This window comes from Perognathus longimembris, chromosome 15 (genome assembly GCF_023159225.1).
Source record: "Perognathus longimembris pacificus isolate PPM17 chromosome 15, ASM2315922v1, whole genome shotgun sequence".
NCBI lineage: Eukaryota > Metazoa > Chordata > Mammalia > Rodentia > Heteromyidae > Perognathus > Perognathus longimembris.
Window position 1 is genome coordinate 6851048 of NC_063175.1, and position 13962 is coordinate 6865009.

The 13962-nt window shown below is 46.1% G+C and overlaps 1 protein-coding gene across 1 annotated transcript in view; it reads right to left on the bottom strand.

Annotated features, from left to right (window-relative positions):
• Positions 1-13962, bottom strand: part of Lama1 (laminin subunit alpha 1) — a 148007-nt gene that overhangs the window by 43195 nt on the left and 90850 nt on the right. The window contains exons 20-31 of the mRNA XM_048363582.1: positions 13731-13837; positions 13296-13476; positions 12523-12659; positions 11148-11384; positions 10134-10277; positions 9522-9701; positions 7792-7977; positions 6424-6551; positions 5157-5277; positions 3567-3704; positions 1230-1351; positions 111-197 (exon numbers count right to left, since the gene is read on the bottom strand). Coding sequence (XP_048219539.1) covers positions 111-197; positions 1230-1351; positions 3567-3704; positions 5157-5277; positions 6424-6551; positions 7792-7977; positions 9522-9701; positions 10134-10277; positions 11148-11384; positions 12523-12659; positions 13296-13476; positions 13731-13837 — 1768 coding nt within the window. The remainder of the gene's footprint in view (positions 1-110; positions 198-1229; positions 1352-3566; positions 3705-5156; positions 5278-6423; positions 6552-7791; positions 7978-9521; positions 9702-10133; positions 10278-11147; positions 11385-12522; positions 12660-13295; positions 13477-13730; positions 13838-13962) is intronic.

The following is a 13962-nucleotide window of genomic DNA, read 5'->3' on the forward strand; positions in this document are numbered from 1 at the left end:
TTAGGCTTCACATCCATTAAGGACACACAAAGTGATCATGACTCCCCAATCACTATGCTTCCAGTCTCCCGGTGATAAAGGGGCAGGCATCTCTAGGACCAACGGCATACCTTTCACAGAACTGTCCTTCATGGCCTGGGGCACAGGCGTCACAACGGAAGCCACCGGCACCTTCCAACACACAGGTGGGACTGAAACTGGAAGGAAAGATTGGTTTGTTTGTTTTTTCTCACATTTTCAGGTACAGAGCTTGAAATCCTTCTGATAGTACTTATTCATCACTTTGGGGGAATGTCACACTCTCCAAAAAGTTAAGCAATCACATTGATAATTGACCAAAAGGCCAATAATGATGCAAGCAATGTTAGGTCTGCACACATTATGTGTTCCAGAGGCCCCTCTACGTTTGATTACAGAGGCTGACCTGCTTTAGCGCTTATGCTTTCTGCTCCATTCTCTTTTTCTTAAACCCTTCCACATTTTAAATTACCCAAGCGCCATCTAGAGGCTAGCTTGGGTAGCTGCAAACGATTCAAAACCCAACCCCACTGAATTCAACCAAAGCCTGCCAGAATCAAGCTGGGATCCTTGTTGGCTAGGAGGATTCCAGATGCCCCCTCCTCCAGTGTGACCCCCTCTCCCTCCCCCCACCCCACTTCCAACTGACTTTAGTCGTCCTTCAGTGGTGAGGGAAAAGACTTCAGTGGAAACACAAAATGCAGAGAAAGTAAAGCATGTGTTTGGGGATCGCTTAGATGCTCAGAGCATATACAGTATGGGTGCCTCACAATCTCCTTTAAGTCTGATAATAAGGATGTGGAAACAGTGAAGCCTTATTTTAATGGAAAAATTGAAGTGCAATACTAAAACAGTTCAGGAATGTGCCAAGTAGAAAGGTGAGCTCTCCATTGCAACATCACTTTGTGGCTTCCATATACCCATGTTCCATGGATATAGAAATATGAAAGGGGAAAGAATTCATTCCACAGGGGCACCACACCACACCTTCCCTTCCATACTCCCTTTGGGCAGAATGCCAGTTCTTTTAAGGTAGAGAGTACCAAGGTTTGAACTCAAGCTTTGTACTTGCTCAGCTTGCTTGCTGAGCTAGCACTCTACCACATGAACCATGCCTCCAGCGTGGATTTTTGCTTGTCTATGGGAGGCAGCGTCTCAGGGATGCTTCTGCTTAGAAGCCAGTATGCCTGGTTGCACCTGTGCAGACTTACCTGGCAGGGGGGTGGTGAGGACAGGCACATGGAGAGCAGTCCCGCGCGGAGCCTGTCACCTTCCCGTAGTAGCCAGGGGCACACACATCACAGTGGTCACCAGTTGTGTTACCTCGGCAGTTCTGGAGCCAACATTTCAGAAGGAGAGGGAAACACAGGGCAAGGGTTAGACATCATTCTTACACGGTAACGGCTAAACACAAACTTGTTGTCTATCAGCTAGTCCTTCCTTCCTTCCTTCCTTCCTTCCTTCCTTCCTTCCTTCCTTCCTTCCTTCCTTCCTTCCTTCCTTCCTTCCTTCCTTCCCTCCCGGCTTCCTTCCTTCCTTCCTCTATTCCTCCCTTCCTTTCTTTTTCTTCATTTTTTATCCCTTGAAAGCTTTCCAGCTCTGGGGTCTTCATTCATTGTAAGACTATGTTCACATAACACAGCCTACAAATTATTCAGGAAAACAGACTCAAGAACCCTGAAAACAGCCAGTCCTTTCAGAACCTTAAAAATTGGAACAAAAATATACAGTGACCCACAAATGATTCCAAAGCTGGCTGAGGCTCAGTCAATACATGCAGGAATTTGAAACATCAGAAGTAACCAGTTAGAGAATTGAGAAAACAGGTAAAAAGAAAAAATTCATGGCCTTAGCACATCACCAATTGACTCTTGCAGTAATCACTATTAGACTTGTTGTCTTCCTATTAAAGCAGAGTACATTGTTTTTTAAGCCAAAAGCACAAGCAATCCTGTCTTCTGATTGTAATTTCAAATATTTTTTGCTCATTCATCATGGGAAGGCCTCTAGAGACAAGGGAAAGGCCTCTACGGCCAATGGAAAGGCCTCTACAATCAAAGGAAAGGCCTCTACCAACAATGGAAAGGCTTCTACAGACAAGGGAAAGACCTCTACAGCCAATGGAAAGGCCTCTACAGTCAAAGGAAAGGCCTCTACAGCCAATGGGAAGGCCTCTAATGACAATGGAAAGGCCTCTACAGACAAGGGAAAGGTCTCTGCAGCCAAGGGAAAGGCCTCTATAGTCAAAGGAAAGGCCTCTACAACCAATGGAAAGACATCTACAGCCAGCTGAAAGGCCCCTACAGCCAAAGCCTCTGAGCAAGCTCTCAGACAAACTCTGCCTTGCAGCCCTGGCAGTGAGAGATTTTATTGAAAGAAAACTTTTCAGTGTTTAAAAAATTATTTTGCTGGGTGCCAGTGGCTCATGTCTGTAATCCTAGCTACTCATAAGGCTGAGGATGGATGTTTGAAGCCAACCTGGACAGCAAAGTCTGTGAGACTCTTATCTCCAATTAACCATAAAAAAGCTTGAAGTGCAGCTGTGGCTCAAGTGGTAGAGACATTTGTATCCTCATTAAGTTTGTTTTACCTGGCATGACTGTAATAACAGATTTCCAACGTATATTGAGGTCAGCAAAAGTAATTACGTGCATTTTTCACTGAGGAAATAATGTGGTCCTTTTTCTCCCCTAACTTCACCTGTATACTGTTGTCATTTAGGATTTTTTCTTCCATAAGAAACTGCCTTTAAAACCCATATACATGGCATCCTGCTTGGCAGAGGAAGTTGATTGTATGTTGCTGACCAATCTTGAAGTAGGGAAAAATTAAAAAAGAAAAAATTCAGAGCAAGACATAATGTACTGTTATTCCAACTGAGTGTGTGTGTGTGTGTGTGTGTGTGTGTGTGTGTGTGTGTGTGTTCTGTTCAGTACTAGGCTTAAACTCAGGGCCTTGAGCTCTTGCTTGGCTTTTTACTCAAGGCTGGTGCTCTACCACTTGAGCCCCAGCTCTGCTTCCAGCTTTGTGCTGGTTAATTGGAGATAAGCTCTTGTCTCACAGATTTCCCTGCCTGGTCTAGGCTTTGAACCCTGATCCTCATATCTCAAACTCTTGAGTAGCTAGGATTACTGGGGTAAACCACGGGCACCCAGCTGAATGTGTATTTTTTTTTAAATGCAAGGAGAGAGCACTATTTTCCACAGAGAAATGTATTTCCATAGGGATTCATTTACTTTAGACCTCTTGGCGAGCTTTCAAATTCCATGGCCACAACTTTCTCATCTACTTTGGTCAGAGTCACTAGCACTACAAATAAAAATAAGAGCTTTAACCTAATCCCCAGAGGATGCCCTTGGTACACAAACTCACAAAGGAAGTAAAATTTGGAAGACCATTTAGCTAAGCTTTCCTACAGGAGCCAGGTTTTATAGTGGGGTACATTTAACCTCTTGCTAAACCAAACAACTGTGCATTCTATTTAGTGATGACTACATAGCATGCAGTCACTCAGCCTCTCCATGCCACACCCACAGAGACCAGCGTACCAGACACTTCCCAGTTTCTGGGTCACAGGAGTCACTGTTGTTGTTGCAGCTGCAGGGCACACAGGGAGCAAGCAGAGGGGGTGGTCCTGTGCCATGAACATCTGGAAGCTTCCCTCTGTAGTACCCGGGGGCACAGTCCTGAGGGCAAAAGGGACAAAAAAGTGAACAATCTGTTTATAAACTGTTTATAAACCAATTCAGATACACTTGACCAGGAATGATGTTTCAATGGCCAATGGACATGTGGGAAGTTGAACATCACTACCATGAAGGAAATGCAAATCAAATGCAAATGCAAGTCATGAAAGACATCATCTCTCACCCACTAGGCTGTCAAGAGAAAAAGACATGCAGAGGGATACATATACAGGTCCACGAGTTTCTGTACATAAGCACATGGACTAAAAGTATGGGATTCGCAGGCCAGGACTTCAATGGTGTAACACCTTTGACAAAGAATTTATCGTTTAACAAGATGAATACCAGGAAGCTGAAACAAGTTTTTATTGGGAAGGGGTGAGGACAAAGGAAGGGAGGACAGAGAAAAGACGGGTAAACACAGTCATGGTAACCAATGTACATGAGTGAAAATGGGGCCAGGTAACCTGGATGGGTAGGGTTGGGAGAGAAGGGAGAAAGGAGGAGGGGATGATACCCATCAAGATGCATGCTACTCACAAACTGAAAGGTTGAGTTGAAACCCTTTAGTACAACTAGTGAGAGAGAGTAGAAAATTTAAAATAAAATGAATAATATTTTTTAAAGAAAGCAATAAAAAAAAGGAAAATGAAAAAGGATTGTGAGCGACTGAGGATATAGAGAAACTAGCAGGGTATGGAAGTTCCTCCAAACCTGAAAACTGAATTATCATATGATCTAGTGGTTTTTATGTCTGGGATGCCCAAAAGAATTGAATGCAAAAGCTTGAAGGGTATTTGTATTCCCCTCTTCACAGCAAGCTTTATAGCCAAAAGGCAGATGTAAGCCAAGTACCCTCAGAAGGATAAGCAAACAAATTAATTAAATTAATCCACATAATAGAATATTATTCAGCCTTGAAAAGGAAGATCATGCTGGGCACTAGTGGCTCACGCCTGTAATCCTGGCTACTCAAGGAGGTTGAGATCTGAGGATCATGGTTCAAAGCCAGCCCAGGCAGGAAAGTCTGTGAGACTCTTATCTCCAATTAACCAAAAAAGCTAGAAATAGAGCTTTGGCTCAAATGATAGAGCAAGAGAAGGTCAGGGATAGAGCTGAGGCCCTGAGTTCAAAGCCACAGGACCAGCACAAAGATAAAATAAAATAAAGTTCATGCTACAATATAACATGGATGAACCTTGAGGATATGAAGCTAAGAAAAAAAGCCAGTCACAAAACCACAAAAAGGTTATATACTATACTATATATAATACATATACATATTACATATGTGATATATAATACACATAATTCTAGAAAAAAAATTGCTCATTTAGAAATTTTAAAATGAGAGCCAGACACACATGGGCTCTGTTCCTCAGTTGGAGTTGCTATAAATGAGCAGATTTCAACTTGAAGCCAGAAAGCAGAGTTTAGCTGAAGTCCCCTTACCTGGCATGAGAATCCGGTGGTGCCGGGGGGACAGACGCAGCTCTCTAACCGAGAGGCGGCCTCCCCCATGGGCCACAGCTCCCCAGCCTTTCTGCCAACCTCCAGAGAAATATTTGAGATTCTGTGCACACAAGGCATGAAGAAGCCAGAAGGGAAATGTTAATGTCTGGAGAACTTCCACGAACATTTTGAGTGACACAACATTTGCACGTAGGTGAAACCAGAGGCTCGAGGCCACTCTGGGGTAGATGCCCCTCACGATTGCAAACCCAACTCACTGCAGTGTGAGCCAGCCATACCTCAGTGACTGTACTCAGCTAACAAGCCAGAACTAGAAAGGATGTTACAGGAGATACGCATGAAAGGCCTCTTGCCAGGACCAGCTTGCTCAAGTCCTAATGCCTTTCTAGGTATTCAAAGTCCTAATAAGCTTAATGCCTGCTAATCCCAGCTATTCAGGAGGCTGAGATCCAAGGATCATGGCTCAAAGCCAGCACAGGCAGGAAAGTCCATGAGACTCTTATCTCCAATTAACCACAGAAAAAGCAGGAAGTGGAGGTGTGGCTCAAGTGATAGAGCATCAGTCCTGAGCAAAACAGCTCAGGGACAGTTTTCAGGCCCTGAATTCAAGACAGAGCATAAACACATTCTCTCTCTCTCTCTCTCTCTCTCTCTCTCTCTCTCTCTCTCTCTCTCTCTCTCTCTCTCTCTCTCACTCTCTCACACACACACACATTAAATGCATATATGTCTGTGTTCTTTCTATATTATCATAAAGCATGGGCCCAGTATCTTCTAAGAGCAGAAATGAGCACCTTATTTTTTTACATATGTCTTCATCTAAAATTCCACCACGGTGGACTTACATCTTATTTATGCACATTAATGGCTGGGTGAATAACTTGTAACTCACACATTCCATCTGTAAGGTTTTATAGTTTGGAGTTGTAATCATAGTGATCATCATTGTTATCATGGTTTGTACTGAGAAAACCCTCATACATTACGCATCCCAAGCCTGGCCCCCAGCCTGCAGTGCCGTTGGGAGGCTGCGGCAACTCTAGAAGCAAGGCCTCCTTTCTCTTGTCACAACAATGAGAAGCTGACCAGCACCAATACTCATATTTAACAAAACTTGCGTAAGGAACGGCTCCCTGATCCTACACGTATTCATGAAGATATAAATAACAGAAGTGGAGTGAGTCAAATCCTTTCAGTTCTGTGTCAGATAAGGAAAAGATTCAAAGTTCTAGAAGCTTCTAAGTACCTGCTTTGCTGAAGGCCCTGTCCATAGGATGCCTTGATGAGGATGTACTCAATATTGCTGAGAACAGACATGAAGTCGGAGCGTGTGACAGTCTTTTCAAAAACAGTGTCAAAATACTTCCAAGAATTCTGTGGATGAGAAATATATTCAGTGAAATTCTGCATGAATATGACCTCAAAGTGAGCGCGATTCTGTCATAAATGTCTTCAGAAATCACCTCTGACAAAGATCGGCACCTGTGATAAACAGATACACAGACACCAAGTCAGTGCCAGCCACTGGGTGGACATTCAACACATACTTGCCATAGAAGAGACGTTTCCCAAGTTCTCGCAAGTCCAGAGACCTCTGTGACGTGCATGTACGCAGGTAGATGCTAGAGCACCATGGTGACGCACTTCGGATGAAATTCCTACCAAATGCACATCCCCCCCACCTTGTCCTCTAGGAGCACATTCTAAAACCCCCAATGCATGCTTGGAATCTCACATGGTGCAAACCTCTACACACTATGTTTCTCCTATACATAAACACCTTATACCACAGTTCCTTTATAAAGCAGGCACAATGAGAGATTAACAACATTATACAATCATGAAGTAGAACAATTATAAATAGTACTGTCATTAGCTGAGGGCTGGTGACTCACCTCTTTAATCCTAGCTACTCAGAAAGCTGAGATATAGGTCAAGGTTTGAACCCAACCTGGGCACAAAAGTCCACAAGACTGTCTCCAATTAGGCAGCAAACAGCTGGACTAGAGGCATGGCTCAAGTAGAACTGAGCAAGAAAGCCAAGCAATCATACAGCCCTGAGTTCCAACCTCACTACTAGCACACAGACAGATTAGTAAATATAATTAGGTAATCAGACTGCCAGCATACTTCTCTTGTTCTTTGGAGCTGTTTGTTATTAAGTAGAATAAGATTAACTCCAGTGACAGCTTATCTAAAAACCCTAGTCTGGCACTAAATAAATGTCTAACGCGCAGGTAGCATATGCAGCCCGGATACGGTGGACAAAGCAACATTCAAATCCCAGGTAGGGCTGAGATTTCATCAGGCTGCTCAGAATGGTGTACAATGGATGGTTTGTTATCTCCTGAGTATATCCAAGCTTCAGTTGACAGTGGATAGCTGAAACTACAGAAAGCAAAACCTCACTTAAGGGAGTGGGGGAGAGGGGGTTTCCCCTGGATCTTTCTTGAGGATCAGAACCCGGATCAGCACTTAAGAGACCTTCCTAAAACCCACTGGGAGATGCACTGGGCCCTCTTGTTGCCCCTGTTTTCAGCAGCTTGGGGTTTTCGTGTCACAATGGCCACACTACCACCTCTAAGGAGCATGTGTGGAAAGATGGCTTGATCACCTCGTGCATGGCCACGGCCCGGTCTTCCCGCACTCCATTCTTTGGGGCTGGCTCGTCCACGTGGATGTGAAGCTTCCGGGTCTGGCCTCCTCTGATGATAACTTGAGGCTCATAATTGGAGGGTCCCGTGCCAGTAGAGGAGTAGAAGGCCACACTGTACAGCAATTTGCCTCCGTAGGCCAGGAGCTAACAAGTAATAAACTCTTGTTTATTTCTCTGGGACAGCCTTGGTTTAAAAGCAAGCCTGTCACTACAAGAAAATGATGTTCAAAATACATCACTCACAATGGTGCTCACTGGACACCGTGTTGAAAATGAACTATACAACTTGAGGGTGGAATGGGAGGGAAAAAAAATTGGAGTGAGGGAAGGGATGGCATTATCCATAAAGAAATATACCCTTCAACTGACTTATGTAACTGTAACCTCTCTGTATATCACCTTTATAAAAACAATACTATTTTTAAAACACATCATTACCCAGATACTTAATAGGCAGAGATAGGAGGATTTTCAGTTCAAGGCCAAATAGTCAAGACTATCTCAGTTAATAAACCAGGTATAGTAGTTCATACATGTAATCATAGCTCCATGGGAGACATAGGAGAATCATAGTCTAAGACATGCCTGGGCAAAAGAATGAAACCCTACTCAAAAAATAAAGCACAAGAACTGGGGGTAGGGCGCAAGGGGTAGAGCTCTCACCTAGCAAGTTTGAGCAAGGCTCTATGGTCAATCCTCAGTATTGGGCAGGAAATGGGGGGTGAGGATGGGTGAAATGTCCTGTCTGGAATTTGCTTCCTTCTGACTCTACTTCATTATGACTTATTCGGTTACCCCAAGCTACATTTCTTCCTGATGATACCAACAGAGGTGAGCTCCAAAACAAAGGAGTGAACCAACTTCTATTTTAGAGCTCTTTTTAATTAAAAATCATATTTGTAACTGCTGGGTGCCAGTGGTTCCTGCCTGAAGGCTGTGGTCTGAGAATTACAGTTCAAAAACTGGCCGGGGAAGGGAAGTTTGTGAGACGCTTATCTCCAATTAGATGCCAGAAGTCAGCTGTGGTTCAAGTGGTAGAGCACTAACCTTGAGCAAAGCATGCAGGCCCTGAGTTCAAGCTCCAGTATGACACAAAAGGAAAACAAAAATTATATATAAAGCCTGGCCCTGGTAGTGGTTCATGCCTGTAATCCTAGCTACTTAAGAGGCTGGGATCTGAGAACTGAAGTTCAAAGCTACTAGCCCAGGCAGGAAAGTCCATGTGATTCTTATTCCTAATTAACCAGCAAAATGTCAAGAGTAGAGCTGTTGGCTCAAGAGCATGAGCCTTGAATGAAAAAGCTAAAAGACAGTGTCCAGGCTTTGAGTTTCAACCCCCGGTACCATCACACCAAAAAATAATATGTAGAGGGGTGTGTGTGTGTGTGTGTGTGTGTGTGTGTGTGTGTGTGTGTTTTATGCGACGGAATTTCATGTGCAAATTTTAAACATCAGCTGAATTCACACATTGACTCTGATGTTTATATAAACAAGAAATGCGTCAGTGCCTCTCACAGGCGCGTGCAACACTTGGAGCACCATGCACACGAGTGGTTTTTGCCCACATTGCTTACCTCTGCCCCCATGTAGAAGGGACCTAAGGACAGGAAAACAGTCCACTGCGGCTTTGATGCTCTCAGTGCCCCTGGGAAGGGGGCAGGCGTGGTGCACGGCCTGGGGGTGCTCACCTGGTCTCCTTGGAACTGATTTGGCAGTCGCCAGTAGAACGGCTCTGAGCGGAGATGCTGACGGACTGTCTCGGCATCCAGCAAGATATCGGGGGACTGGAAATGCACGCCCGTGGTCGTGCCCCACAGGTCAGTCTTAGACACAACACGCAGAATGGGCTGATCGGAGGCCAGTGTTACCTGGACACGGGAAGCAGAAGTCACTCCCATTATGAATGTTCCGTCCGATGCACCGGTGTTATCCCAGATATACTGCTTCAGGATGATGCCCTTCACATTCACCTTCTGGGTTAAAACACTACTGCCTTTTAGGGCCAGGCTCTTGTTACCCCAGTGCAAGGAACAATGGCAGGAAGGGGCCAGCAGAGAGGTTTCGACTTCGTCTCCTCTGCAGGAAAGCCTTTCAGCTTAGAGCCAGCACTAAACCCCTTCGGTGCCTGCTTCATCTGTCCTGCTGGACAGCCCAAGTGCACCTGATCCATTTCCTAACCCAAATCAGAGGTCCCAGATGTTCCATACCACAAAGAAAAATCGATGTCAATCTTGCCTGTCCCCTCTACCCCACCTGACTCCCAAAGGAAAGGGAACTTGGGGCCCGCAGGAGCGACTCACTGGGGTCCTCACGTAGCCCTCCAACTCGGAGCAGAGCTGTGACAACCCAAAGCAGAAGCAGGGCGTGCATCCCAGGGGGTCGTCCGCACTCAGGCCGAAGGTCCCTGATCCACATACGCTGCACTGGAGACCGACAACATTGTCCTTGCGGGAACGAGATGAGGGACTCATAAATACATGGCAGGGAGTGGAGGTGGGATGGAGGGGGGCTACGCTAGTTCTCTACACTCAGAGATGAATGGAAACAAAAGTAATTTAAGATACACACACATCACTGAACGCACTGTGTCCCGAGACCAAGCCTCTGAGGAAACCCCATGAGCACTGCTTCTCTCAGACTCAACCTGAGATTCCCAAGCATGGCCGGCTGGCTGAATGGAAGCCATGGGCGAGCCTTTGGAAATACATACTCCCTGATAAGCAGCTTCTGGGTTGGTCTCAACCCCACCTCAGCTCCCCAGGTGATTCTGAGGGTCAATTGGTGAGGAGGAGCCCTGACCAGGTGATTGCCAAGCCAGGCCCCTGTTGTAAAGATGACCATGAAAACCGTAATCAGAAAACCTAGTTTGCCAAACACTCAGCCTTTGCCCCTGCACACCCTTCCCCCTCATCGTTCCCAGTCCCATAGCTGCCGTGTAAGTAAGGACCACGGAAGGGGCTCCAACCTTGGGTTTAAAACCAAGCTACTCAGGAGGGCGCTGGTGCTCATGACTGTAATCCTAGCTACTCAGGAGGCTGAGAACTGAGGATCGCAGTTCAAAGCCAACCCAGTCAGGAAGGTTGGCAAAACTCTTATTTCTACTCAACTACCCAAAAAAAAAAAAAAAAAAAGGCCAGAAGTGGAGCTGTGACTCAAGTGGTAAAGCACTAGCCTTGTGCAAAAGAAGCGCAGGACAGTGCCCAGGCCCTGAGTTCAAACCCCAGGATTGGCATTAAGATCCTAGCTATTCATTTCAGAACCTCAAACCCCAGTGTGACAAGAGAGAAAGGAAGCAGAGGGTGGATGACAAATACCTTGCAGGTGCAGGCCCCTGTTTCCTCTGCACAGCTGCAGAGACCGTGCTCTGGGTCGCAGGTGTCCGCCCGTGTGCCTCTCAGGTTGCAGTCACAGGACACACAGGCAGGAAAGTCTCGGTAGCCCAAGGAGCACTGGCCGCAGTTCTGTCCAGAAAACTTAGCCTTGCAGTGGCACTGGCCAGACCGCATGTCACACTGGGAACTGGTGGAGCCCTCGTGGCTGCAATTGCAGGCCTGGGAGAGGGAGGGAGGGAGGGAGAGAGAGAGACAGAGAGAGAGAGAGAGAGAGAGAGAGAGAGAGAGATCAACAAAAAGACAGCCTTCATGTCTCCAGCATGCACACTTATGCGCTCCAGAAAAGCAGGAGAGGAGGAGAAACGACACCAGTGAACACAGCTTTCTAATGTTAAGGCTGTATGGACTCACTTTGCCTACGTGCTGACAGGAGAAGGGGGCCACATTTTGGGACATCTGCCAGATGTTTATTGTGTGTGTGTGTGTGTGTGTGTGCGCACACACACACTCATTGGTACTGGGGCTTGAACTCGGGGCCTCTTACTCTTCCTCAGCTTTTTGGCTTTAAGCTGGTACTCTACCACGGCAGCTGCAGCTCCACTTCCAATACTATGGGTTTATTGGAAATGAGAATCTCATGGGCTTTTCTGCCTGGGCTGACTTTGAACCACAATCCTCAGATCTCAGCCTCCTGTGCAGCTCGGATGACAGGCACAAGCCAGCAGTGCCCAGAAACATCTGCGAATCTTAGGGACAGCAGAGCCCTGGGCCACAACTACAAAATAAAACAAATTTCATGGGTCCGAATGGCCTAGCAAAATTACTTTAGAGGCCAACCATTTCCCCCAGTTTTAAAACACCAATACTACCTGAATCTCATCTACAAAAGGACTCCTGGGAAGCCAAAGTCCTCACAGGTAATCTTCCTGGAAGGGAATTCATGGCTTTCTCTTAGGAAGTAGTGCTCACTGCAGGGCTGAAGGGCAGCAATAAATGAAAGAAAAAACAATTCCTAGTCATCAATTTCACAGCTGGGTTCCTGAAGAAAAGCCCAGAACAAGGCCTTTGAGAGTTATTGTCACTTCTGTGTTTATTCCTACAAGTGTAAGAGTTCTGTTTTATTTATAGCTCTATTCATCTCATCTGGATGGAATTTCATTGTGTTACCCAGACTGGCCCAAAACTCCTGGGGTCAAATGTGCCTTCAGCCTCAGATTCCGAAATAGCTGGGATTATAGGTGTGCGCCTCTGTACCCAGCCACACTGAGCTTTAGGAATAAAACACCATTCCAGTAAAAATCCAAGAAATGAATAAAGGAAAGTTGTTTTGTTAAAACGACTTTGTAGCAGCACCCACCTGGCACCCCATCTTCAGGTCCTGGCCCCAGTACCCATCCTCACACTCCTGGCATGTTGGACCCCGGGTGTGAGGAGGGCACAAGCATTCTCCAGATACGGGATCACAGTTATTCTGAGTGTGAGCGCAGTTGCAGGCTGAAACAAAGAGGAGGATCACCTCAGCTTTGGGGGGTTGAGGTAGTTAAGGGGGAGAGCACCGATGCAGGAGTTATTTCTACTAATCACTGGAACCATTGTCTAGTCCCTCCAGTAGAATTCCTAACCCTCTAGATCCCCCGTGACTCCTGGAGGAAGCCGTTCTCTGCGTTAGGAGATCTGAGACTGGGAATGGCCACCCAGAGGGGAAACTGAAGAAAAGATCACAGGAGAGTTGATGGGTGAAAAAAGAGACATTGAGAATGTTCTTGAGCATTTCTTCTGTGCCAAATGCTGTGTTCAGGGCCTGACATACACCTCACAGTAGCCACTCAATGGAGATTATAACCAGCCTTCCATCTTACTGCTGAGCAAACTAAGGCTAGGTCAAGCTTAGTAATTAGTCTACACTCACACAATTAGGAGGTGGTAGAGCCAGGGCCCAGGCTTATACTTGTCTCTGACAGGGATCAGAAACAGGGAAAGGGTATGAAACTTGACAGGTAATGATGAGAAAAAGGTAATAGAACCTTCAAAAGTCAGTCATGGAAACACACACACACACACACACACACACACACACACACACACACACACACACGGGGCAGAGGACGGTCAAGGAACTTGAGATCTTACGTGTACAGCGACCATCCTGGTACCCAAAGAAGCCACGGGAACACCTGTCACACTTTTTCCCAGCTACACCTGGTAAGCAGTGACATTGACCTTCATCCGTGCAGTCATCTGACATCGAACCTGTCTCACTGCAGTTACAGGGCTGGCAGCCAAGCCCCAAGTTCAACCCATAATAGCCAGGCTACAGAGCAAAAAGGGAAAAATCATGTGAGCCGTTGTTATACAGTTCACAAAGTGACTATGCACATTAAACTGTTCCCCAAAGCACACGCAGGCTGTCCCACAGACTCATGAATATTCATGGATCCACCCGCCCCTTTGCTGCTGAGGGCTTGCTCTCTTTGGGAGACTCAGCTCCACGGAACCCCAACTAAGGTGTCACACCTCACCACAATGCCATCACCGCCTGTACCCACACCACCCGTGGGTGCTTACCAGACACTGGTCACACTGCTGTCCAGTCACGTGAGCTTTGCAGTCACATAGTCCTGTGTCAATGTTGCACACACCAGAAAGGGAGCCGTTTTCATGGCAGTCACAGGCTAGGCACACATGACGGTCAGTGTCACTTCTGCTGTGGTGACAGTATGACCCTCTAATTCCCAATTTGTATCACATATAATAGTATAACATACAATAGGGCACATTAATATGTGTCACATACAAA